The sequence below is a fragment of the Lissotriton vulgaris genome, chromosome 10, assembly GCF_964263255.1.
Source record: "Lissotriton vulgaris chromosome 10, aLisVul1.2, whole genome shotgun sequence".
Lineage (NCBI taxonomy): Eukaryota > Metazoa > Chordata > Amphibia > Caudata > Salamandridae > Lissotriton > Lissotriton vulgaris.
In genome coordinates this window covers 473,474,140-473,502,100 of record NC_141698.1, presented here as the reverse complement: position 1 = coordinate 473,502,100, position 27,961 = coordinate 473,474,140, and the positions used below count along the sequence as shown (strand labels likewise).

At 44.0% G+C, this 27,961-nt stretch overlaps 1 protein-coding gene across 1 annotated transcript in view; it reads right to left on the bottom strand.

Annotated features, from left to right (window-relative positions):
• LOC147685423 (syntaxin-binding protein 4-like) overlaps positions 1-27,961 on the bottom strand; it is a 986,001-nt gene that overhangs the window by 680,022 nt on the left and 278,018 nt on the right. The window contains exon 8 of the mRNA XM_086939786.1: positions 4,133-4,239. Within this exon, the coding sequence (XP_086795912.1) occupies positions 4,133-4,239 (107 nt within the window). The remainder of the gene's footprint in view (positions 1-4,132; positions 4,240-27,961) is intronic.

The window sequence follows — 27,961 nt, the reverse complement described above, 5'->3', positions numbered from 1 at the left end:
CTCCTAGCGAGTGCCGCCTTAGAAATTCCAACGCGCAGAATTGCTGAATGCGTTTTCTCTTCAGTGGCAAATAGATCTAGGCAAGGCTCTCCCCACTGTCGAAAGAGAACTTGTACCACCTCCGAGTGAAGAAGCCATTCACAATCAATCATGCACCTGTAGCTGAGTTTGTCTGCCCTGGTGTTCAAGGAACCTGCTACGTGTTGAACCACCAGGGATATGCCCTGATGTTACCGCCATGTACAGAGGCAGAGGGCCTCCTGACATAGCGTCCACCACCCCACTCGCCTTGTTTGATGGAGTACCAAATGGCGGTGGTGTTGTCCGCGAACACCTGTACTACTCCTCCCCGGACAGAGGCAAGGAATTCTTTGAGTGCAAGACAAATCGCCCGAAGCTTCAGAAGGTTGATGTGGAGCCCAGACTCCACCTGAGACCAGAGGCCTCTGTTCTCTGATTCCCCATGTGGCCTCCCCATCCCAGAAGTGATGCATTGGTCACCACTGTGAATTCTGGTTGGGGAAGGGAGAGGAATCTGCCATTGACCCAATCCTAGTTCATTAACCACCACTGCAATTGGTGTGCAGTGCCCTCTGAGACCTGGATGCAATCATACAGGTTCCCCTGAAGTTGTGCCCACTGGAACTTCAGGTCCCAATGCAGAGCCCACATATGCCATCTGGCATGGTCCACCAGCAGGATGCAGGAGACCATTAGGCCCAGTAGCCTGAGGGTCATCCTGACTGAAACCCGGGATAAAGGCTGAAAGATCGGAATCATAGCCCGAATATCCCAGACTCGGTGTTCGGGAGGATAGACCCGAAACTGTGTTGTGTCAGAACCGCTACAATCAAGAAGAGCTTCTGAGAGGGACTCAGGTGTGACTTCGGCACATTGATGGAGAACCCCAGCGAATGCAGGAAGTCAGCCATAGTCTGGAGGTGAGACGACAGCCTAGGGCAAGCCTGCCTTCAACAGCCAGTTGGAAAAATAAGAGAAGACTGAAACCCCTGATCTGTGCAGATGAGATGCGACCACCGCCATCACTTTCGTGAACACCCGGGGGGCGCTGGTAAGGCCAAAGAGGAGCACAGTAAACTGAAAATGCTCGTGGCCTACCGTGAACTGCAGGTAACTCAAGTGGGAATGCTGGATGGGGATATGAAAATAAGTGTCTTGCAAGTCCAACGCTACCATCCAGTCTTCAGGGTCGAGGGCAGACAGGACCGGAGCTAGCGTCAACATTTTGAACTTCTCCTTCTGGAGGAAGTAGTTGACGTCCCTGAGATCCTAGATAGGATGCAGGCCTTTGTCCTTCTTGGGCACCAGAAAGTAGTGGGAATAGCAACAATGCCTGCTTCTGGGACAGGAACGCGCTTGATGGCTCCCTTGGCCAAGAGTGTCAAAACTTCCTGTTGGAGAAGGGCCAGATGATCCTCTGAAATGCAATGGTACTGAGGTGGAATGGATGGAGGAGAAGTCTTGAAGGGGAGGGAGTAGCCCCTACATACTATTTGCAAAGCCCACCTTTCCGACCTGATGGTGCGCCAGTGGGGGAGGTGATGGCAAATCCTGCTGCCCACTGGGGATTGGTGGCCCTGAAAGGTCAGATTAGGAGAGTTTTGAGGCTGCTGCAGATGGGACTGTGGTGGACTGGCCCGCCCGCTGTCCCCCAGATCCACTGTGGTGGATCCCACGCCCCTGGCCGTGCATGGGCTGAACAGCTTGTGCTGGCCTGTGGCTCTGGGTGGGATGTGGTGGGGCACCCCTTCCATAGCCACGAAAGGGACAAAAAGCAGACTGAGCAGGGCAGGTGGTGGAGAAGTCCAGGGAGTCCGAGAGTCCTCAAAGCGCTCTGGCGCATTGTCACTGAATAGGCGAAGGCCATCAAGGGCATGTCCATAAGGGTGGATTGGATATTCCCTGAGAAACCAGTCAACCTCAACCAGGTGTAGCATCGAAGGGCTACTGATGTGGAAATCATCCTGCCCAGTGAGTCGGAGGTATCCAGCCCACAGCGGATGGTAAACTTCGCTGCGTCTCTCCCTTTAGCAACTGCCAGAGAGAGTACGGCCTGGGTCTTGTCCGGGCACTGAAGCAGCACTTGTGCAACCATATCCCACACGGAGTCGGTGTAACAGACAGACATGCAGTGTTTACCGACCACAGTCCCAAGGTGGAGGAAGATAACATCTTCTTCCCAAGATGGTCCAGCTTTTTGGATTCCCTATCAGGTGGAGCGGTAGGGAAAGAGCCCTTGGAGGTGGAGGCTTAGACAGGGCCGGGCTGTTGCGTCGGCCAATCATCCTATCCACAGGAGCCTCTGTTTTAGGCCTGGACCAGGTGCCCATAAGGATGTCTGTTAGGGCTTCATTAAACAGCAGCAGGGCTCCGAAGAGCTCGCTGCTGGTTGAAGCACCTCTGTCTGGAGGTTAGTCAAGTCTGCCACTGTAGGTAGCTCGAGGCTGAGAGCCTTTGTTGCTCTACGCAACATCACTGCATAAGACGCTCCATCCTCCGGACCCATGGTAGGAGGAGACAACATGCCAAGATCTGGTGAGGTAATCAGACCACTGGCTTCCCCCAGTTCCTCTCTCCAGTCCAGTTCATAGCCTAACTGGTCCCTTAAAGGGTCCCCAGACCCCTCCCAGTCCCCCTCACCCTCCTCTGGCTGCCAATCTGGTCTCAAAGAGCTAGGGTAGAACAGGGGCACAAAAGTACCCGTCGGCACCAGTCTGGCTCAGTGTTTACATCGAGGTGGAGGCCGGGGTCGATGTTGGCTGGGGACACATGCAGAGCTGCAGGAGGGGCACCACCTGCATCCCTCGTCGTGTCGGCCAACGGATGGGGAGAAGTCGAAGAGCGACAATGCTTCTTCAACTTCTTCTTGTGCTTCGACTTACCTGACCGCAAGTGCGAAGACTTGGAATAAGAATGATGGTAGCTCCGCGACCGGTCCCTCGACCTCCTACCCGATTGAGACATTGAGGGCCGGGGAGCTGACTGACGGGCCTCGAAAAGCTTTCGGGACCGCTCCCGCAAAGGCTTCGGATTCATGGTCCGGCAGTCGGAGCACGACTTGGAGTCGTGGTCGCGCTCCAGGCAGAATAGGGACAAGTGGTGTGGATCTGTCACTGACATCAATCAGCTACAGGACCCGCAAACCTTGAAGTCAGGCATCCCTCGTGCACCAGGAGTCGATGCACTTAAAAACGATGTCAACAAAAGTCGAGAAAAAGTAATTAAAAAAGTGACTGGTGGTACTGCTCTCTCCAGATCTGCGCTTGTTGGCGCAGAAAAAGAAAGAACTGACATCAGCGCGCGAGGGTGTCGTCTTTGTAGCTACTGGGACGTCATTCTGGCAACCACGACGCCAATGACAAATGCAGAGTCGACCAGCGCCACCTTCCAACGCGCAGTTGTACTGCTGACGAAAAACTTTCCGGTTCCAGTCTAACACTTGGGGTTAATTCTAAGGTAAGGAATCTATAACTAACTGTTTCTTTTAAATACCATGTTACTTTTTAGTCCAGTGGTAAATTCGGAGCGGAAATGTCAAATAAGCACCTACTTGGATGTCACCAGGATATGTTAACTGCGAGGTCACTGACCATCCAGAGGAAATCAGTCATCTTGTGAAAACATTGAGGCTGTGTTTTACCTGGTAGCAATACATCTTCAGCGCTAGCCAAGTAATATAATGTAAGGTGACTTTGTAGAATGCTGCTTGTCACCCCTGGCAGATCCAGGCAAGTAAATAATGCAGTCCGGGGAAAGCACACGGCACGCCAGGGCCCAGGGAGGGGTGCATGTTCTAACATTTGAAACCCTTTACCTTAACGCAGTCTCAAACACTAAGCTTCAACTGGCTGAGCCTCGTTCAGGTGATCTTGCCATAATATAGACAAAGTTTCTCTTTCAAGCAAAACCTTAGCGTGCAGTGATAACGAAATATATAACATTGCAAACGCATGCCCTTATCAACGCAGCATTTAATGCCATCACTATCTGCAGGCCACAGGGATGTGTTCAGAATGGCTAAGGTTTCCATGGAGATGACCATCCATTTTGTGCAACTACACACCTCTACAGTGCCCCACTCAAAGTCCCTTTATGGTTACACACTCCTTACCGGAACCGGTTCTTTGCCAGGACTCGTTTGGCCTCCTCATTGGTACTGCCCACCAGAGACTCCCGGTTGATGGCAATAAGCTGGTCACCGGGGAGCAGGCGTCCATCCTGGAGTATAACAGAAAAAAGGATGGCAGTACAGTAAAGTAAAACACTACTAATCCTCACTGGAACACCAATAAGAAGGCACAAAGCAGCACACCTTCTCCTGCCTCTTGCTCGGCGGCTCCTCAGTAGCTCTCTGTTTAACAATCTAGAATTCCCTGTTACAAAGGAGTGGTACGAGCAAACATATTTATAGGATGACATTAGAACATAACACATCTTTCCCCTTTAAGAAGAAATACAAATAGAAGAATAGAAATTGCAGGGTTCTTAAATTACACATTAAGAATACAAGTTTACAGAAAATATATATAACACTATATATATATATATATATATATATATATATATATATATATATATATATATATATAATATATATATATATATATATATATATATATATATATATATATATATACTATATATATATACACAGATCGATATGTAAATATATATATATATATATATATATATATATATATATTACCTACTGGCGGTCGCCAGTAGGTAGTTATAGTTAGGATTTTTTTCAATGTTAAATCTCAAAATTCTATTTGGAATAACTTTGGCACCGGTTGACGAATCTGCCTGAAAATTTCCTGAAAATGGCCTCGTCGAGCTCCGGTCCTTCCTTGAAAGTTTGGGTGGGATACATCAAGCGGGGGCCGAGATAAAAGGGGGGTCCCAAAACGCGTTTTCCCCATGTTAATTTCCATAGGGCGGTCGATTTCACTTTTAACCCGAACGGCTGAATGGATTTCCACCAAATTTGGCAAAATTGTAGGGATTGGTAGCCTGATGTGCCTTTGCTATGTCTCAAGATATGTGCTGCAGTGGATTTTGAGTAATTTAGGTTACAAAAAATATATATATCTATAGCTGCGCACCGGTGCGCGCACCAGGGAGCGCTCTGGGCGCGTGACGCGAGGTGCGCATGAAAAGCTGATTGGCTCTCGGGTGTCTGTAAACATTCGAAACAGTCCAGAGCGGCCGCCATCTTGTGTCTCGGTAAAATCGAGACATAAGAGGTGGCTAAAACAAAGGGGGAACTGACCATAAGGCGTCAGGGATAGACCCCTTTGACCCCCTAGGTTTGATGAGGGGGCTATAAAAGGGCCCCGCGGGGCATTTAAAATATTTTTTTTTTTTTCGTTTTGCGCGGGGGAAGCGCCCGGTGCGCGCACCAGGTAGCGCACCGGAGAGCGTAAAATGAGGGAAAAAGATGACAGAGTTTTTAAAAAATGAAGTTTTTATTTAGAAATTGGAGGTAGTTCTGAAAAGAACTTTTTTTTTTCTTCTTTTTGTTGTTTTATATTTTTTTGTGTTTTTTGAACTTTTTGAACTTTTTTTGGCTTTTCTAAACAGTTTTATATATTTTTTGTATTTTTTTAGGGGGAGAAACAAAAAAAGGGAATTGAAACTGGCTCAACTGCAGCAAAAAAACAAAAAACCCAAAAAATTACTTCTTTTTGGGGCACTTGTGATTATCACCTGCAAGGACGATGAGCTTAACGCTTTTTTCGCCATAGGCGATAAGCTTGCCACATGCAAAACAAGTGATTTTAAAATCAGCAAATCTCGGCTGAATGCAAGGCATCACCTCGGATGTTTCTGGTTCTGATGAGGTGGGTTGCTTTCTTTGGGAGGGGGTCCTTGATGACTGGGGGAGGTTACTGGCCAGTTCCCTGAACTCTGCACGAGAGTAGTTGTTTGGGTGCTTTCTGGTCATGTGCCGAATCATGGTATAGTTACCAAAAGAATATTTTTTGTTTGGGTTGCCCCGTGAAAGTTCATCATTGCAGATGAGGCAAGTCACCTTGGGCGCATTCACCTTTTTTTGCCCCTCTGGGATTGAAAAAAACTGCCAGACAATGTGTGGTTTGGGTTTGTAAGGTGTATTTTCTTCTGGCAGCCATCTTCTTCTCCCCTCCTCCTCTTCCTCTTCCTCCTCCTCCTGTTCTTGACCACCAATATAATTTGGAGCTGGTCCTCTTGGTGGTTGTGGTGGTGGTGGTGGGGCAGATGCACCAGCTGATGCTACTACTGAAGCCATTATTTGGAGCAAAAAAGTAGAGAGAGCAACAAACAGGTCTTCCTCAGTCAAAGGACAAAGTCAGAATAAGGAAAAAAGGTGGGGTCTTTCATCATTTGGAAAAAAAAACTGTCCTGAACCAATGAGAAGTGTTATTTTCAGGTCACCAGACCAGGGGCTTCATCATTATGAAACTAAAACTGTTATGAACCAATGAAAAGTGTTATTTTCTGCTCACATGACCCGACGCGCTTACGCTACGCGCCCGGGGGCGCGCAGCGTAAGCGCGTCGGAAGTTTACGTTGTGCGATCGTATTCGCTCGAGTACTTCCGGGTGCGCTTACGCCGTGCGTATCACGCGGTCGCGGTTACGCGATACGTCACGATCATGTTTTCGTTTGCGATATTGGCGCTCACGGGACGCTCCCCGGAGCGCGCCAGGGGGCGCTTTTAAGAAATACGCTTTTCGGGGCGCACTCCGGGGCGCGCTCTGGGAGCGCTCCCCCCAAAAAATTTTTTTTAAAAAATGGGATAATTGTAGGGACAGGTAGCCCTATTCTGAAGTGGTTTGTAAAAAAATTAACTTTATAAAAATATGTATTGTGCTACATTGGGCTTAATATATGTTAGAGCCAAAATGTAGCCCAAATGTAGCCCAAAGTAGCCCAATGTAGCCCAAAGATGGCCACCAGAGACCAAAAATTGTAAATGTAGCCCAAATTTCAACTAGATGTAGCCCAACTGTAGCCCAATGACAGAATGTACCAGAGTGTTAAAAAGAACAACTAGAGTGCTAACAGTCTTATTTATAAAGTGAAACTTATAGTTAGGAATTAGCATTAACAAAACCTATGAAATTCACTGAAAAAACCATAGGTTTCACACCAGTTATAGTTAGGAATTAGCATTTAAAAAACCTATGAAATTCACTGAAAAAACCATAGGTTTCACACCGGTTATAGTTAGGAATTAGCATTTAAAAAACCTATTAAATTCACTGAAAAAACCATAGGTTTCACACCAGTTATAGTTAGCTGGAAATTTTACTGATATAAAACCATTGAAATTCCCACGTTATAGTTAGTCGGACTCACTATAACTTGCGCGTGCAATGCACTGCTGATGACATCACATATTACATCACTCATGACATGGTGAGTGACATCACTCATGACATCACTGATGACACCATCCAGTGAATATGTGTCTTTCTGAAAAATAAATATTAGTGAGTTATGTTTAAATATTTAAATACATATATTAGTGTTTCACTTTGTGTATAAGTGGCTACATGTGTTGATAAGTAGCTACATGCGTATGTATATGGGTTATTTGATATTTTTATTAGTATCAGTTTGAGTGTCTATATGGTTTGGTGGGGGTATTACTTAGCACATAGATGCATGAGTGACTGACTCTTTGTTTGTATGTGTTTTGAAGACAGCATATGTACAGGACTGTATGGGTGGATGAGTGTCTATATGTGTTTGTTAGTGAGTGAATGACTGTCTCACTAGTGTCTTTATCAGTAACTACATATGTTTTAATCTAGTATATATGAATATTGATGTATATAAGTGAGTATATGTGAGAGTAAGAGATTGTAAGAGTTCCTGTTTAAATAAGTATGTGTTTCTATAAGTGATTGTTTAAGAGAATAAATATGTGTAATTTTCAATAGAAGTAAGGTGGAAGTGTGTGTATAACTCTATATTCAAATAAATGGTTGTTCAATAGTTTATTTGCACGTGTGAATATGTGTGTGAGTAACTTTTGGATGAATGTCGGTGTGTAACAGGATGTATAGGTGTATCTCTTCATATGATGAGTGAGTATATGTATGAGTGACTATATAGAACTGTTGGTGAATGAGTGGATGTGTATATAGATAGTGGAAGTACAGAATTGCTTGTTGTAACTGATATAGGTATGTCCATTTTTCTAAAATTTCAGTTTCTATTTTTGAATATGTGTCTCAAGGGTTACTTTACACTGAGAGGAGGTCTGTCACTGTGTCACAAGGATGGTGTCATCAGTGATGTCATGAGTGATGTCACTCACCATGTCATGAGTGATGTAATATGTGATGTCATCAGCAGTGCATTGCACGCGCAAGTTATAGTGAGTCCGACTAACTATAACGTGGGAATTTCAATGGTTTTATATCAGTAAAATTTCCAGCTAACTATAACTGGTGTGAAACCTATGGTTTTTTCAGTGAATATATATATATATATACATATAAAATAAACAATATATATAACTCAAAGAACAATGAAATGCTAAAAAAAAATCTATTCACTTACTTCATCATATTCATAATCAGATAACCATTTAGGTTTGCTCCTCACTCGTTTCCCACTTTTCTAAGTTTCAACATTAACCTCAGTGGGTTTCACACACTTTTCCTCAGTACTGCTGTTACACTTTCTTCCATACCTTGCATGTTAGCACTTCCTTCTCCTGCACGTCCTCCTTCTGCACTCACATCTCCTTCATTACCTCCCTTACTTACTTCAACACTTCCTTCACCATCATCCCAGTCTACGCTTAATCCTTGCTTATCAGACTCTTCTTTTCTTTCTATTTCATGGTTACTAACAGCAATCCTTTTTAAATTCCAAACTTAACATGAGGGCATTACGCAACACTCTTAAAAGTTCAGTAAATCGCCTCTGACCCATCTTAACTTTCCAAAGTTTCCTCCCCTTGACCATCATGCCAACTTCCACATTGGTATCATTAGTGTTTGTCTTCAAATAGTATTGCTCCTTATATTTTAAATGAGTATCCTCTACTTTCCTCCTCATGTCCTCCATGGAAATATTAGTTTTGACAGAACGCAAAAGCCCTTCAAATTTAGCTTTCGTCTTTGCGTCCCTACCTCTCATAACTTCAAAATGTGAAACACCCAAAGCATCATGAATAACTGTCCTGTATGCCCAAACAGTTTCCACCACTTCAACTTCCCAGTCTTCCTTGTTCTTCACAGCCAATTACACCACGTTTTTAATTACCCTATTGAAGCGTTCTATCACTCCGTTACCATTGTGATTATATAAAGATGTGGTTTATTGCTTAATCCCCACCTTGGCAAAATAATCCTGTGCCTTACCAGACATGAATTGCACACCATTGTCACATATTCATTGTCTGGGAAGGCCCTCATTAAGGCAAACCTCATCTAAAATCCTCAAAATAACATCAGAATCAACCATTTCCACATTTTAATGGTAGGTCATCTCGAAAATGTATCAATCAAGGCAATCAAATACTTTCGCCTCTCTCCTATGTGGCCCATGCTATCTATAGCCTCGGTTTCCCATCGACCATGCAGAACAATGGGTTAACACATACTGGGTTTTAATGTTCTTAGGGGTTTATCAGTATTGGCACAGGCAAAACAATCCCTCGCCCTTCTTTCCACAAACAAGTCTAATCAAGGCCACCAAAACCACTTTTATACTTTTTGTTTAGTCTTAACAGTTCCAGCGTGTGCTTCATGGCACAGATTGACCAGTTATTTCTTTAAACTATTTGGAGGAACTACTTTTTCTCATCTTCTTACTATGTTACCTTCGACGGCCAGTTCACCTTTTACTTCCCAATAATGTCTCAGATTTGCACTTAGTTCACATTTATTTGGCTAACCTGATCTAGTGTCCTCCACCAATTTCAGCAAAACGGGATCACTAACGTATTCCTCAATCCATTCTTCTTCATATTCAAGATAATCTTTGATCCAAAATGTAAGCTATCTCAAAATCCTTCCATTTAGAGTCTTCGCATTCCTTTATGGCCAAAGGCATCATAGACAGAAAAATCATCTGTAAAATATTTTTTGCCTCGAGCCTCATTGACATTCTTGCGATTCTCACTGAAGCTCTGAACATGCCCTCGGTGGTCCACAATTTAATGATGGATTTGTGATCGGTACTCACAATACATGCTTCACCCATATGAAAGGTCAAAAATGTTCCAATGCTCATACCCATGCCAATGTTTCGATTTCTATAACAGAAAACATTTCTTTAATAGATGACAAGACTCTTGAGGCAAAATCAATGATTTCTTTTTGTACCTTGGCATCCCTATGTGGCAACTATCCCCCCAGCCCTTTGTTACTTGCATCAACAGTAACAACATTCTCAAGATCCGGATCAACATTTTTGAGGGCTGGAGCAATAGCAGTAACACTTTTAATTGCCTCCAATTCTCGTTGGCACACTGGAGTCCAACAAAATTTACACTTCTTTTTTAATAATTGCATCTCATTGTAAATTCTGCTGGAAAACCCTTTTACAAACTTGGCATAAAACTGCATTAGACCCTTTAAATGATCTTAATTCCTTTTTGCTAGAAAGTGCTCGTGTTTTACTAATGGCCTCAATTAATTCTGGATTGGGGGAGATTCACTTCTCACTCAAAACATGGCTAGATATGAACCGGAACTCTACGCGACTTTGCATTTCGAAAATTAAACAGTAAGTTTCCTGTCATTAAGAATCTCTAACACACTATTCAAGGTCATGTTTAGATTTTTCATATACCAAAATGTCATCTTGGAAGCATTTTACATTTTCACCTTGCCTAGAAGTTAATGCATGAATCCCTGAAAAACGGCAGCAACAGAGACCAACCCAAAGAGCATTCTTTTCTACTAAAAACATCCCATGGCATGATGAATGCAGGGTATTATATACTGTCCTTTTGTATGGAAATGTGATGGTATGCTGCAGATAGAGTCAAAGATGTAAACCAACCTCACCATCCACAAGGCAAGCATCGCAGAGATTGTAGGCAATGGAAATTTGTCTATTACAATAATGATGTTGAGATAGCATAAGTCGATGCATAGCCTAATCTTCCAATTGCTGCTTCTGGCGATCACATGCAGAGCCTACCATTCCCGTGCCTCTATTTCATTTATGATACCCTTATTTAATAATTTGTCAAGTTCTTTCTCTACTTCATCTCTTAACAATACAGGAATATTCCTTGCTGTGTTTAATTTCAGATTGTGACATCTCTTTAAGAGCATTGCGATGTTCAAAATTAATTTGATTCCCAATTTGTCTGGAAAACACATTTTTAAATTTCTTCAACAAAGCCTTGCCTATTTCTCATCCATCATCTACCACCATTACAGGTTCCGAAAAATTAGAATTTAACATAATTCCATGGTTGCCCTGATCATGCCATCCCAATACAGATGGTCCTCTCCTAGCAATATACAATTTCCCTTGACTTTCCCTATTCTTAAAACTGAAGAGTAATAACCTGTACCCTAACATCTCAATCCTTTTACCAGAAAAGCCTTCCAGTCTAACATTTTGGAAGTAGTTTCTCTACAATGTGGTTCACAAATTTGGTTTTCCATACATCCTCTCTAACAATAGAATAAGGAGAACCCGAATCAGCGTACATATGGATTTCCACCCCTCCAATTCTCACTAAGCAAATATGTTTCTTTCACAATTTATCATCATCTTTCACATTCAATACCAATAAATCTTTTGTGCTAAACACTCTATTGACACACTCTTCTACTTCTGAGTCCTCCCTGTGCCCTACACACAAACTTTAGTATAATGACTTATTTTGTCATGGCATAACCTTTAGCCGGGCTCGCGTTTTGCACATCAAAGGTCAATTTTGTGAAAGTCAAAAACCTGTCTCCAAATCATAATTTATCTCATAAGCACTGCTCAAGTGACATCTAGCAACTCGCCAGAAACCTGCTGGTGATTGTGTGTAGCTGGGGAGAAGCCAAGACACTTTCCGCTGGGGAGGAGTACAACTCCCGACTCCCTCTGGTGCCTCGCGCACTCAAAATCGCACCATGTTCATGTGGCATGGGGCGCGCACAGGGACCCGCCCGGGAAAAACCTGGGCCAAAGTCGGGCCCATCCATGCCCGTTGGAGCCTGCTACAGGCTGGCCTCGGCCCCCCTTCTAAGCCGAGTTGAATGCAGTCAGGTGCAATCCTGGGACGAAAACTCTGAAAGACCAGCTATACTCCCGAGACAGCAGACATTAACATAATGGGTAATCATAAAGGTGCAGCGTAACTAACAGGGGGAGATATTAAACACCCTAGACTGCTTCCTGGCTAGAGCTGCAAACGTTCTATCCATGGAAATGGAAGTCACGGAGTCACATCTTTCCCTGGAAGAAGAAAGGAGAAATGGACCCCTGTTGCAATCCCTGTCATCTGCACAACCGATAGAACCTGAGGGTGTTGAGTCATGTGCCACCCCCAATCCCAGTGTGTCTGTGCCTGCATCACTCAATTTACTACCCCAATCTGACTCTCCAGCATCTAATGACACTGCAGTTGAACCGGTTGTCAAAAGAAAGAAGACTGGAGGAAAAAAAAAAACAAAGTTCCTGAGGGCATCAAGAGTGAATAAAACTGTTCAAGAACCTATGCTTGCAGTACCTTCACACCTGGGAAAACACTCCAGGGAGGGTCTTAGTGGGGATATTTTTTGCAAAACTGGAGAAAGTGGTCCATAGTTTGTTTGAACCACTGAATAACAGAATGGGGGGAATTGAGGAGAAACTAGATTTTCTTATCAAAGGGTGCCTTATTGGATGGGATTTGCTGAGGGTGGACCAGCTTCCTGTATCTTAACAGATTCCAGGGACACTGATGATTGTGGATAGGGGAAACAAGAAGGAGTCAAACAGAAGAAATCACATCAACCTCTTAGGCCCCGATGCCATTAAACACCTCCAATCATACCCCCATACCACCTATTACTACGCTGGTGCACGAAAATAGTAGCATTCAGGGTAACACTAGTACTACCTCCAACGGAGCACAGGGAGTGCAGAGAACACAGTGAACATAGGGTAACCCACAAACAATAGGCCCAAGAGAGAGACAGGTGGCAGAAACCACACAGAGCCTAGAGCCCTCGATAGCTGGTATAAAGCATTCTCACATTTTAGATCTCCCCCCAGCAGCTCTCCCATATTTCTTGGTTTTAGTTAGTGTACCCTCATTGGCCAGGGGCCAGAGGGAATCCAAGTACCAATTAATGGCAATTGTCATCCACTGGTTCAGTACCCATGCTAAGGGTTTTGGCTCATGGGGCATCAGATTGGATGCACACATCATTATGGCATCAAGGGTCGGATGGGTGGGCCCCTCGGCTGAAGCAACAAAGGGTGATTGTGTGGTTGTCAATTTTAACAATCCGTTTGTGGTAAGAGATTTGCTGGGGGCTTTTACAACTTCTCCCTTGTTTAACACACAGATTACTGTCCTTCCATTAGAAAAATTCTACAAACCCTCTACACGATTGCACCAGCAACCTTATAATCTAAGAGACCCAATCCTATCATTATGCCCACCCATGCCTGTGATACATGACCTTACAAGCCATCATAGAAAGGAGGCAATGTATGAGTTATTGAATCGCTACAGCCCCTTGGTTGAATTAGAGTCTTGTGATTGGCTACTTAATGGTGCGAAATTGGTGCTGCAAGTAGCAATCAATCAATAAATCAATCAATTTATAAAGCGCAATACTCACCAGTGATGGTCTCAAGGTGCTGAGGGGAGGTGGGTGCTGCTACAGCACGAATAGTCAGTTCTTGAGGTGTTTCCTGAAGGTGAGATGGTCCTGGGTCAGTCCTAGGTGTGCGGGGAGGGAGTTCCATGTCTTGGCTGCCAGGTAGGAGAACGATCTTCCTCCGGTGGTGGTTCTGCGAATCCGAGGGATGGTGGCGAGGGTGAGGCTGGTGGAGCGGAGCTGGTGGGTGGGACTGTAGAACGTGAGGCGATTGTTGAGGTATTCGGGGCCCGTGTTGTGGAGCGCTTTGTGTGCGTGGGTGAGCAGCCTGAACGTGATCCTCTTGCTGACGGGGAGCCAGTGCAGGTTTCTCAGGTGGGTAGATATGTGGCTGTGGCGAGGGATGTCGAGGATAAGTCTAGCGCAAAGGGGATAGCAATAACCCAGAAACTAATGGCGCGTATGAGCCAGGCACAATTCCCTAAGGGGGTGGAATTAGTAATGTAACCTGTGTCCATGAGCAGCTTAGCAATTTCAGTGCACTGCCCTCTGTGGGTGGGAAGGGCCATCATAAGCGAGTGGTGCAGATAGCCACATGGAGTTGTGCGGGTATTGCTACTAAGCAGTCCTTACTGGAAGGAACATTGGCATGGCAGGCCAGAGATATTATACATTTCTAGGAGACATTGGCCATGGACCCAACATCCATTAATGGCCATCGATCTTATCAATCCACCGCAGTTTCTTCCACATCTGGTAGAGCTAAAGGGGGCTTGCTCACATTAATTTCCAACACCTTAAATATTAAGATGCTAAATTTTGAACACTCTTCCCCCAATTTTCATTTTTTATCATTTAGAGGAGAAAGTGCGCAAATATGGTTAATGATTAATTATTATAATAATAATTTCGGTGGGAGTATGGCCTCAACTGTAGATTTGCTGGAGAGGGATTTGTTAAAACTCATAAGGGTATTACCATCAAAGGAACTTAACATTCTGTGGGTAGGGGACTTTAATGCCCAACCTTGCTTCCACTCATCGGAACCTGTTTTCCAAGTAGTAGACACTGAGGGGGACCCAGTGGTGCACATTATGCACTATGACCATGGAAATACTCAAAATAGGCTGCTAATGTCCTGGAACCTAGAAGTCAGTAATAAAATAGACACAGTGGTAGGCGGAAATGAAAAAACTTTTTTCCAAGGTAATTATGAGTCGAAATTGACTTTATAGTTGTCTCCACCCATTCTCATGGAAACATTCTCCATGCTGATACCATGCATTTCAACTTTAGCGACAAAGCAATACTGTTCTTTGAAATATCTGGAGTCTGAGTTTATCTTCGGCAGACAGAAGAGGTAACAAAACCAATTCTAGCAAGACAGAAAGGGTATCAGCTGAAATGTGACAATATAGACAAGAAGAGAACTATCCACCAGGTTGTAGCCAACAAGTTGGATGTGTTTATGAATTGTTTAGATCTCAACGCAGTATCAGACACCCTGATCCCAAATTCCCTAGAATTACTTGAGGAAACAAGACTGTCCCTGCATCGGCCTAACTCCAGTAAGGAGAGGCGGAAAACTGGTTTGTTTGATGAGGCCTGTAACCAGGCTTTAGAAGATCTCAAAGCATCTTCCAGAGATCAGCACCTGATTAAAGATTTATGTAAGATCTATAAAAAACTAGGAAGGACAGGGAAGTAGAGATTATCAAGGTAGCCTGAGAAGAAAAGCTGACCAAGGCAGCATCTTCCAACAATAGCAGGGAATTGTGGAAAGTTGTAAATGCTCCTTACTTTGAGAATAACACAGACAAAACCTTGGATAATCACATAAATGAAGACACATGGGCCGTGCATTTTGAAGGCATTTTTGGAAGTAAGATTGTCTCGAGTGACGGCTCGCTTGACCTTATAGAACTTCAAGCAACCCTTTACTTTTTTAATTTTGATGAGGTGAAAATTGCACTGGCCAAGTGTAGTCATGCTAAAGCTCCAGGCCCAGATGAGGTCCATATTGATTTCTTTCTAGAACACCAAGAGTTGTGGACCCCATTGATAAATACTATATTTAATGATATTTCTAAGAAGGGACAGCTCTCATCTTGGAAATCAAGTATTATTGTCCCCAAACATACAAAGGGTGACAAGTCTAACCCTCAAAATTATCGCCCAATTTCTGTTCTGAGCTGTAATGGTAAATTGTAGGGTTGTGCCCTATTAAATAGGTTAGAGGACTGGGCGAGAGAAAAAAATATTTTCAATAGGGTAAAGGCACTATTGATCAATGCCTGAACCTAAGCTTGACATCGCCAAGTATACCTTAGCAAAGGGAGGGCACACTTACATGGCTTTCATGGACTTAAAGACAGCTTTCAACTGTGTAAGCCATGTGAAGTTATGGTCCATAATGTTTGAGATGGGCATTGATACCCAGTTAATCAATCTAATTCGTAAAATGTACTCACAGGCAACGGCATGTGTCCATTATGGAAGGGATGGTGAATGCACTAGACCCTTTAAAATCCAGAGAGGAGTCAGGCAAGGCTGTATCCTTTCCCCATTTTTGTTTTCGTCATACACAAATGAGTAGAAGCCGCCCTAACAGGATCTGCGGTAGATGTTCCATCCTACCCTCCAGCACTACTTCCGATCCTGGCCAATACAGATGATGCAGTCCTAATAGGCAGGATAGGAGTAGCACTTCAACGCCTATTTAACGCCTATATGGGTTACATGTCATCCTTGGACTTTAAGGGAGAGGATGTAGCCTTGCGGTTAGAGATGTCGACCTCGAAGCTGGGGAACCGGGTTTGAGTCTTGGTAACGACGCCCAACATCTTGTGATTCTGGGCAAATCACGTAATCTTCTTGTGCCTAACAAAAATGATTGTGTCCATCTGTAACAAAACTGGTGCTCATGTAAAGCGCTCTGATACCCAATGTCTTTTGTCTAGTTTGAGCTATATAAAATTCTTTAAAAAAAAGGTTAATGAGTCCAAATCATTTGTCATGGTGTCAGGAGCGCTCCCTCCCAAGGATTCCATCTTTTCACATTGGACTAGGAAACTAGTAGTAGAGGAGACTTCCTCCTACTTGCGAGTTTTATTTGAAAGTAAACAAACTTGGTTGTACATGGTGGGTTGAAGGGCACTAACAATGGGAAGAACTTTGGTTGCAGTATCGAGTTTCATTAAGAAACTTTTAACCAAACCTATAGCGAGGATAAAAAAGATTTATAATGCAAATGATTTCAACCGCAACATATGGGGCAGGGCTTTGGGGAATGGCTCCAGTAGATTCCTCCAGTAGATAGAGGACGGCTTTTTAAAGAGGATCACCTCTCTTCCTGTCTCGTTTTCTAATTATGTCTGCCACCTGGAATTGGGTTTACCTTATATAATGGACACAGTGAGACTGGCCCTGATCATGCTGTGACACTCAGGAAAAGAAACACAGTGGATCTTAACCAGGCTATAACACAAGATTGTTTATTATTAGACAAGGCACATAAAATTGCTTGGTTACAATATGTCAAATCAACGTTGCAGTCGCTAGGCGTACCAGAACTGTTTACAAACTTGAGTTCCTGTACCAAATTCCCTAAAAAGAAACTTAAAACATTATATCTAGCTAAGGCAGCTAATGTCAGGGAAGAAATTCATCATGCAAAATCATCAGTGAAATTGTACTATCACATCCTCCCCTTAACGGAGGGTAAATATTCGCATTTGGAGGTTGTAAGAAATGTACAGCATAGGTTTGTCCCTCTAAGATTTCGTACCAATTTAATCCCTCTGATGTTTAGCTTTCCAGCATAAAAGCACTGCCTAAATGAGCTGATTCCACGTTCATGTGTCAATTTATCAGTGCAATGTGAACTTTATCTTCTTTTCTTTTGTAACGTTTATAAAAAACAGAGAGCTAGATATCTTTTAACACTTTTGAGGCAGCAATCTTAATCAATGTCGTATTGCCTTGCTATTCTTGAAGAAGTTCCATTACCCTTATGTCTGTCTCTGCGTAGCCTTTTTTTTTGGACCTGTTTGTGTATGAGACGTCTTCTATAGGGGATACATGTGCAAAACTAAGCCATTTACTTACCTGAGCTTACAATGGTAATGTGGAAAAATTCATGTGATTTAGACTCACCATGACAAAATATATGCACTAGCCATCCTATCCTGCAATGTAGACATATCACTTTTTATAAATTTTTATCTATTTGTTACTTAATTATTAGTTGGGTGGAGGAATTTTGTCGCATGATTGACTATTGCATTTACAGTATATAGCACCAACATCAAATTTTAAATTTCTGTGTATTGTATAAATTGAAGGGCACGGTGCAAGGGCTGTTGTGGGTCTTCTAAATTGCTGATTTTTATTCAATCTCTTTTTAAAGAATGTTTACTTATTATTTAATGTGTACACTTGGATTGGACTGATTTTTTCATAATCATCACATTTCATGGCACGATTTACTGTACGCCAAATGCTACTTGCTGTTACAGCGATAGCACTTTGAAACTTCTTTTCTTTTGTTTCGCAGATAGTTGCAATTTTTCCCAAAACCGATTTTTTCCCCTATCACTGGTTCTTTCTGACATACTATTTCTTTCTTTACCCTTCATTTTGTTTACTACCTCATCCTGTCTATCCCAATTTCACCCTAGACTTCCTTGATACTTAGGCTAGACATCTCTGCTTTCCTTACAACGGCCAAATTGTCCTGCAATTCTGCACACCGTTAATCCATAGCCATTCTCGGATTGCAGTGTCTTTAGGATGCTTTACAACTTGATCACAAATTATTTGCTCTTGTAGACCTTGAAATTTACATTCAAGTGAAAACTTGTGCAAAGCTGCCACATAATCATCCACACTCTCATTCACACCTTGCTTCCTTTTGAAGAATTTGTTTCTGATAATGCAGTTACACACAATAAGTGCAAAATACTTATCAAATCCAGCCATGGCTGTATCAAAGACATTGATATCATCAACACCCAAAGTATTTGGAAAATGCTCATATACTTTCAAACCCATTGGTAAGAATATAAGTTTTTTTTCTGGTTTCATTTTCCAATCAAGATTAATAGTGTCTAGGTAATTTTGGATATAAGACTTCCAGTCAAGTCCTTTTATACACAGTTCCCTCCCAGCATGCCAAAATGCTTGGGTAGGGGTCAACAAATAATTCTGGGTACTCATTGTTATGCCTACACTCACCACCCAACAGTGAAAACTACTCAACAGAGCAGCCTACAGTGCAGATTAAAATAAAGGTAATTTATTTATGCTACTATTAGAATATAGCACACTCTAATAATTACTGACAGCTGTGCATATCAGTGAATCAAGAAGTAGCATTATGTGCAATTGTAAAGTATTTTAAGAGTCTTAATAACCAGCTTTGTGCATCAACGACTCCTCACAAGAAAGGCAGACAAGCTCCTACACAGTTTTCCAATACAGGCTGTGCGCATCAGCGAACTTTACCAAAGTCGCTTCTACTCTTGCTTTCAGCTTTCCAATATAGGCTGTGCGCATCAGTGAACTTTACCAAAGTCACTGACACTCTACAGCTCAGCTTTCCAATATAGGCTGAGCACATCAGTAAAGTTCAGAATACTCGCTGCATGCTTTAGTGCACGTAAAAGAAATGCTTCCTGGAAAGCTGTGTGTGTCAGTGATCTCAGTTCTTTCTTTAGCTTTATTCGATTTTAGTTTAAAATCATAAAAGCATACATTTAAAAACACTCATGACAAGAGTTACATACAAAAAGCACAAAAATGGCAAAATCATAAAACATTTGTCCATGTTGCATGAATAAGTTTTTTTCATAGTAGAATTCATGATTTTCCATACCCATGGCAATTGTACATTGTTACGGTGTGATTGAAGGTGGAAGGGCCATGACCACACCGTGCACGGGTGTTTCTGCCCTTCGGGTAAGCTGACTCTGCCCTTAGTTTTGGTTGAGGGGTATATACCATGCTAGGGTAAAAGTCGCGTAGGTCCCAGATGGATATAGGGCCAACACCTTCACGGGGGTACAAAGTTCGCAGGTAGGGAACGACTGAACTGCTTCTAAATTTGATTAAAACAAGGTCACCATCAATATCTTTTTGTAGGGGGCCTAGCCAGCCCACCCTTCTAACAGACATGATGGTACCGTCAAAACCTAGGGGCAGAGGCCTGTTTTTAGTTAACCAATACGTGACTTTGTTAAGTAAGTCTTGTTCCCGCTCAGTTTTTCCATGTTTGATTGCCGGGACTCCCGCAAGAACACACACAAAGGGTGCAGCCTCCGGGGGTAGCTGTATGTGCTCTACTCTTGAAGCAGTATATTGTAAAGGGCCCGGTTTGTGGTTAGCTTTAGGTGCATTGGGGGGTGGAAGGATAGGGACTAGGGGATGAGTTTGAATATTACTGTTTGTACCAGTTGGGTTGGAACAGATTGATGTTACAGATTTTTCAGTGCGAGTTTGGTTGGCCTTAATACATTTCTCTAATCCCAATAGCCTATCCTCTAGGGCGGTAATTTTGACAATCAGTGGAGAAATGAGTGAGCTAACCATTTGTTCAATCTGGGACAGAAAGTTCGAATTGAAGGAGGTTACCAATTGGTCTATTTTTTCTTCCAGTTTTAGAAGGGGATTAGTTGCAGTCAGTGGAGAGCTAAAACACATTTTTTGTTGTTTTGGTTTATTCCCTGTGGGCTTGACCCCATCCCACTTCCTTTTGCTAGATGAGGACTGGGGAAAAACTGTGTTTGGTGTATTGACATTTTTGGGTTGGGGAAGTTGTACCAGGGGGCTGGCGATTGGGGTTGGCATACTGGTTCGTTTAGCGAGGCAAGGGGAGGAACTTTTGATTTCATTTCTGGCTTCCACAGTGGCATACCTTGTTTTGCAGAGGGAATTTAGCTCGTCAAGCAGCGAGAGGTGTTGCACTATACCATTCGTTGGGTCGGACAGTTGGTTAGTGGATATGCTAGACTTGGGAGGTTCATTCGTAATGGCGGTGGACGGAGATGGCCTACATAGCACTTGTGACCCTGAGTGCAAGCCTCTCTGGCTGATAGGCTTATTGGTCACCCCTTTGTGAGTCATCATGGCGTGTGCAAGTGCAAATGTTAGGCTATAACAAGGCCTCAAGGAAGTCTGGGGTATTAGAGAATTTTCAACTAAAGTCCAGTTTGTAGTCCCTTGCCAGAATGTCAGGAAGGTCAAAAAGTTGTTACCTTAGCAGTGTGATGGAAACAAGGGGGGTGGCCCCGTCCCATCCTCCTCGTGCCTCTGAGGGCCACAGAGGGCCCGCCCTTTGCCCGGGCTTGGCCCGGCGCGTCCCGCGCACGTCCTCGCGGGACGAGGGAGCAGGCGAGTCTTTATGCGCCTCCTGGCGCCTGGGAAATGCACGTTTTGCCCCTGAGGATCCTGGGGCTTGTGGTCTGGAGCGCTGGACCGGCGGGGCGAAGCCTGACTGGTCGTGAAGGCGGGGGGCGGAGCTAAGCCCGGCTGCGGGGAAGGAAAACCGCAAAGTCACTTTCATACACTTTGATATCTCAAAGCGAGCACGGCACACCAAAGTGGGATGGAAACAAATAGCGACGAAGCACGGCAACAACAATTGTAGTTACTAGGAGACATGAAGAGCAACGCATGAACTTTGTCATCACAGGAGATACTGTCGCTAGGAGACAGAAGCTTGCACCGTCTCAGTAATGCCCATTGCATTCACGATCCTAATTACCTGGCCACGTCACCAAAAGATTGACAAAGAAGAAGGTTTTTGAAGCTAGAACGCACCGGATTCAAATAAAACTAAGGGCGGTATGGCAGCGCAAACTGCTCACTGCTTGCCTCCAATGGCCAAAAGAAGGAAATATTCAATATCATGGAGAACACGCTTAGAAACACAAGGCTGGATAATTGCCTCCGAAGGTTTCTAACAGAGACACAAGGCTGGATAATTGCCTCCAAAGGTTCCTATCGGAGACCACTCTTCAGAAACACGAGGCTGGATAAATGCCTCCGAAGGTTCCTAACGGAGACCACTCTTCTGAAACGCGAGGCTGGATAATTGCCTCCAAAGGTGTCTAACAGAGACCACGCTTCAGGAACACAAGGCTGGATAATTGCCTCCAAAGGTTTCTAACAGAGACCACTCTTAAGAAACACGAGGCTGGATAATTGCCTCCGAAGGTTTCCAACAGAAACATAGGTCTGGATAATTGCCACAGAAGGTTTCTAACAGAGACACAAGCCTGAATAATTGCCTCTGAAGGTTTCTAACAGAGACACTAGGCTGGATAATTGCCTCCGAAGGTTCCTAACAGAGACCACTCTTCAGAAACACGAGGCTGGATAATTGGCTCCAAAGGTTTCTAACGGAGACCACTCTTCAGAAACAAGAGGCTGGATAAATGCCTCCGAAGATTTCTAACAGAGACACAAGTCTGGATAATTGCCTTTGAAGGTTTCTAACAGAAACCCAAGGCTGGATAATTGCCTCTGAAGGTTCCTAACAGAGACCACTCTTCAGAAACACGAGGCTGGATAATTGCCGCCGAAGGTTTCTAATAGAGACACAAAGCTGGATAATTGCCTCCCAAGGTTCCTAACAGAGACCACTCTTCAGAAACACGAGGCTGGATGGATATTTGCCTCCGAAGGTTCCTAACGGAGACCACTCTTCTGAAACACGAGGCTGGATAATTGCCTCCGAAGGTTTCTAACAGAGACCACTCTTCTGAAACACGAGGCTGGATAATTGCCTCCAAAGGTTCCTAACAGAGACCACTCTTCAGAAACACGTGGCTGGATAATTGCCTCCGAAGATTTCTAACAGAGACACAAGGCTGGATAATTGCCTCTGAAGGTTCCTAACAGAGACCACTCTTCAGAAACACGAGGCTGGATAATTGCCTCCATAGGTTCCTAACGGAGACCACTCTTCAGAAATACGAGGCTGGATAATTGTCTCCGAAGGTTTCTAACAAAGACACAAGTCTGGATAATTGCCTCTGAAGGTTTCTAACAGAGCCCACTCTTCAGAAACATGAGGCTGCATGAGGCTGGATAATTGCCTCCGAAGGATTCTAATGGAGACCACTCAACAGAAACACGAGGCTGGATAATTGCCTCTGAAGGTTCCTAACCGAGGCCACTCTTCAGAAACACGAGGCTGGATAATTGCCTTCGAAGGTTTCTAACAAAGACACCAATCTGGATAATTGCCTCTGAAGGTTTCTAACAGAGACAAAAGTCTGGATAATTGCCTCTGAAGGTTTCTAACAGAGACACAAGGCTGGAGAATTGCCTCCGAAGGTTCCTAGTGGAGACCACTCTTCTGAAACACGAGGCTGGATAATTGCGTCCGAAGGTTTCTAACAGAGACCACGCTTCAGAAACACAACAAGGCTGGATAATTGCCTCCGAAGGTTTCTAACAGAGACCACTCTTAAGAAACACAAGGCTGTATAATTGCCTCCGAAGGTTTCTAACAGAGACACAAGTCTGGATAATTGCCTCTGAAGGTTTCTAACAGAGACACAAGGCTGGATAATTGCCTCCGAAGGTTCCTAACAGAGACCACTGTTCAGAAACACTAGGCTGGATAATTGGCTCCAAAGGTTTCTAACGGAGACCACTCTTCAGAAACAAGAGGCTGGATAATTGTCTCAGAAGGTTTCTAACAAAGACACAAGTCTGGATAATTGCCTCTGAAGGTTTCTAACAGAGACACAGGGCTGGATAATTGCCTCAGAAGGCTCCTATCAGAGCCTACTCTTCAGAAACATGAGGCTGGATAATTGCCTCTGAAGGTTCCTAACAGAGACCACTCTTCAGAAACACGAGGCTGGATAATTGCCTTTGAAGGTTTCTAACAAAGACACCAGTCTGGATAATTGCCTCTGAAGGTTTCTAACAGAGACAAAAGTCTGGATAATTGCCTCTGAAGGTTTCTAACAGAGACATAAGGCTGGAGACTTGCCTCCGAAGGTTCCTAACGGAGACCACTCATCAGAAACACGAGGCTGGGTAATTGCCTCCGAAGGTTTCTAACAGAGACCACGCTTCAGAAACACAAGGCTGGATAATTGCCTCCGAAGGTTTCTAACAGAGACCACTCTTAAGAAACATGAGGCTGTATAATTGCCTCCGAAGGTTTCTAACAGAGACACAAGTCTGGATAATTGCCTCTGAAGGTTTCTAACAGAGACACAAGGCTGGATAATTGCCTCCGAAGGTTCCTAACAGAGACCACTGTTCAGAAACACTAGGCTGGATAATTGGCTCCAAAGGTTTCTAACGGAGACCACTCTTCAGAAACAAGAGGCTGGATAATTGCCTCCGAAGGTTTCTAACAGAGACACAAGTCTGGATAATTGCCTCTGAAGGTTTCTAACAGAGACCCAAGGCTGGATAATTGCCTCTGAAGGTTCCTAACGGAGACCACCCTTCAGAAACACGAGGCTGGATAATTGCCCCCGAAGGTTCCTAACGGAGACCACTCTTCTGAAACACGAGGCTGGATAATTGTCTCAGAAGGTTTCTAACAAAGACACAAGTCTGAATAATTGCCTCTGAAGGTTTCTAATAGAGACACAAAGCTGGATAATTGCCTCCCAAGGTTCCTAACAGAGACCACTCTTCAGAAACACGAGGCTGGATGGATGTTGCCTCCGAAGGTTCCTAACGGAGACCACTCTTCTGAAACACGAGGCTGGATAATTGCCTCTAAAGGTTCCTAACAGAGACCACTCTTCAGAAACACATGGCTGGATAATTGCCTCCGAAGATTTCTAACAGAGACACAAGGCTGGATAATTGCCTATGAAGGTTCCTAACAGAGACCACTCTTCAGAAACACGAGGCTGGATAATTGCCTCCATAGGTTCCTAACGGAGACCACTCTTCAGAAACACGAGGCTGGATAATTGTCTCTGAAGGTTTCTAACAAAGACACAAGTCTGGATAATTGCCTCTGAAGGTTTCTAACAGAGCCCACTCTTCAGAAAAATGAGGCTGCATGAGGCTGGATAATTGCCTCCGAAGGATTCTAATGGAGACCACTCAACAGAAACACGAGGCTGGATAATTGCCTCTGAAGGTTCCTAACCGAGGCCACTCTTCAGAAACACGAGGCTGGATAATTGCCTTCGAAGGTTTCTAACAAAGACACCAATCTGGATAATTGCCTCTGAAGGTTTCTAACAGAGACAAAAGTCTGGATAATTGCCTCTGAAGGTTTCTAACAGAGACACAAGGCTGGAGAATTGCCTCCGAAGGTTCCTAGTGGAGACCACTCTTCTGAAACACGAGGCTGGATAATTGCCTCCGAAGGTTTCTAACAGAGACCACGCTTCAGAAACACAAGGCTGGATAATTGCCTCCGAAGGTTTCTAACAGAGACCACTCTTAAGAAACGCGAGGCTGTATAATTGCCTCCGAAGGTTTCTAACAGAGACACAAGTCTGGATAATTGCCTCTGAAGGTTTCTAACAGAGACAAAAGTCTGGATAATTGCCTCTGAAGGTTTCTAACAGAGACACAAGGCTGGAGAATTGCCTCCGAAGGTTCCTAGTGGAGACCACTCTTCTGAAACACGAGGCTGGATAATTGCGTCCGAAGGTTTCCAACAGAGACCACGCTTCAGAAACACAACAAGGCTGGATAATTGCCTCCGAAGGTTTCTAACAGAGACCACTCTTAAGAAACACGAGGCTGTATAATTGCCTCCGAAGGTTTCTAACAGAGACACAAGTCTGGATAATTGCCTCTGAAGGTTTCTAACAGAGACACAAGGCTGGATAATTGCCTCCGAAGGTTCCTAACAGAGACCACTGTTCAGAAACACTAGGCTGGATAATTGGCTCCAAAGGTTTCTAACGGAGACCACTCTTCAGAAACAAGAGGCTGGATAATTGTCTCAGAAGGTTTCTAACAAAGACACAAGTCTGGATAATTGCCTCTGAAGGTTTCTAACAGAGACAGAGGGCTGGATAATTGCCTCAGAAGGCTCCTATCAGAGCCTACTCTTCAGAAACATGAGGCTGGATAATTGCCTCTGAAGGTTCCTAACAGAGACCACTCTTCAGAAACACGAGGCTGGATAATTGCCTTCGAAGGTTTCTAACAAAGACACCAGTCTGGATAATTGCCTCTGAAGGTTTCTAACAGAGACAAAAGTCTGGATAATTGCCTCTGAAGGTTTCTAACAGAGACATAAGGCTGGAGACTTGCCTCCGAAGGTTCCTAACGGAGACCACTCATCAGAAACACAAGTCTGGATAATTGCCTCTGAAGGTTTCTAACAGAGACACAAGGCTGGATAATTGCCTCCGAAGGTTCCTAACAGAGACCACTGTTCAGAAACACTAGGCTGGATAATTGGCTCCAAAGGTTTCTAACGGAGACCACTCTTCAGAAACAAGAGGCTGGATAATTGCCTCCGAAGGTTTCTAACAGAGACACAAGTCTGGATAATTGCCTCTGAAGGTTTCTAACAGAGACCCAAGGCTGGATAATTGCCTCTGAAGGTTCCTAACGGAGACCACCCTTCAGAAACACGAGGCTGGATAATTGCCCCCGAAGGTTCCTAACGGAGACCACTCTTCTGAAACACGAGGCTGGATAATTGTCTCAGAAGGTTTCTAACAAAGACACAAGTCTGAATAATTGCCTCTGAAGGTTTCTAATAGAGACACAAAGCTGGATAATTGCCTCCCAAGGTTCCTAACAGAGACCACTCTTCAGAAACACGAGGCTGGATGGATGTTGCCTCCGAAGGTTCCTAACGGAGACCACTCTTCTGAAACACGAGGCTGGATAATTGCCTCCGAAGGTTTCTAACAGAGACCACTCTTCTGAAACACGAGGCTGGATAATTGCCTCTAAAGGTTCCTAACAGAGACCACTCTTCAGAAACACATGGCTGGATAATTGCCTCCGAAGATTTCTAACAGAGACACAAGGCTGGATAATTGCCTATGAAGGTTCCTAACAGAGACCACTCTTCAGAAACACGAGGCTGGATAATTGCCTCCATAGGTTCCTAACGGAGACCACTCTTCAGAAACACGAGGCTGGATAATTGTCTCCGAAGGTTTCTAACAAAGACACAAGTCTGGATAATTGCCTCTGAAGGTTTCTAACAGAGCCCACTCTTCAGAAACATGTGGCTGCATGAGGCTGGATAATTGCCTCCGAAGGATTCTAATGGAGACCACTCAACAGAAACACGAGGCTGGATAATTGCCTCTGAAGGTTCCTAACCGAGGCCACTCTTCAGAAACACGAGGCTGGATAATTGCCTTCGAAGGTTTCTAACAAAGACACCAATCTGGATAATTGCCTCTGAAGGTTTCTAACAGAGACAAAAGTCTGGATAATTGCCTCTGAAGGTTTCTAACAGAGACACAAGGCTGGAGAATTGCCTCCGAAGGTTCCTAGTGGAGACCACTCTTCTGAAACACGAGGCTGGATAATTGCCTCTGAAGGTTTCTAACAGAGACCACGCTTCAGAAACACAAGGCTGGATAATTGCCTCCGAAGGTTTCTAACAGAGACCACTCTTAAGAAACGCGAGGCTGTATAATTGCCTCCGAAGGTTTCTAACAGAGACACAAGTCTGGATAATTGCCTCTGAAGGTTTCTAACAGAGACACAAGGCTGGATAATTGCCTCCGAAGGTTCCTAACAGAGACCACTGTTCAGAAACACTAGGCTGGATAATTGGCTCCAAAGGTTTCTAACGGAGACCACTCTTCAGAAACAAGAGGCTGGATAATTCCCTCTGAAGGTTTCTAACAGAGACCCAAGGCTGGATAATTGCCTCTGAAGGTTCCTAACAGAGACTACCCTTCAGAAACACGAGGCTGGATAATTGCCCCCGAAGGTTCCTAACGGAGACCACTCTTCTGAAACACGAGGCTGGATAATTGTCTCAGAAGGTTTCTAACAAAGACACAAGTCTGAATAATTGCCTCTGAAGGTTTCTAATAGAGACACAAAGCTGGATAATTGCCTCCCAAGGTTCCTAACAGAGACCACTCTTCAGAAACACGAGGCTGGATGGATATTTGCCTCCGAAGGTTCCTAACGGAGACCACTCTTCTGAAACACGAGGCTGGATAATTGCCTCCGAAGGTTTC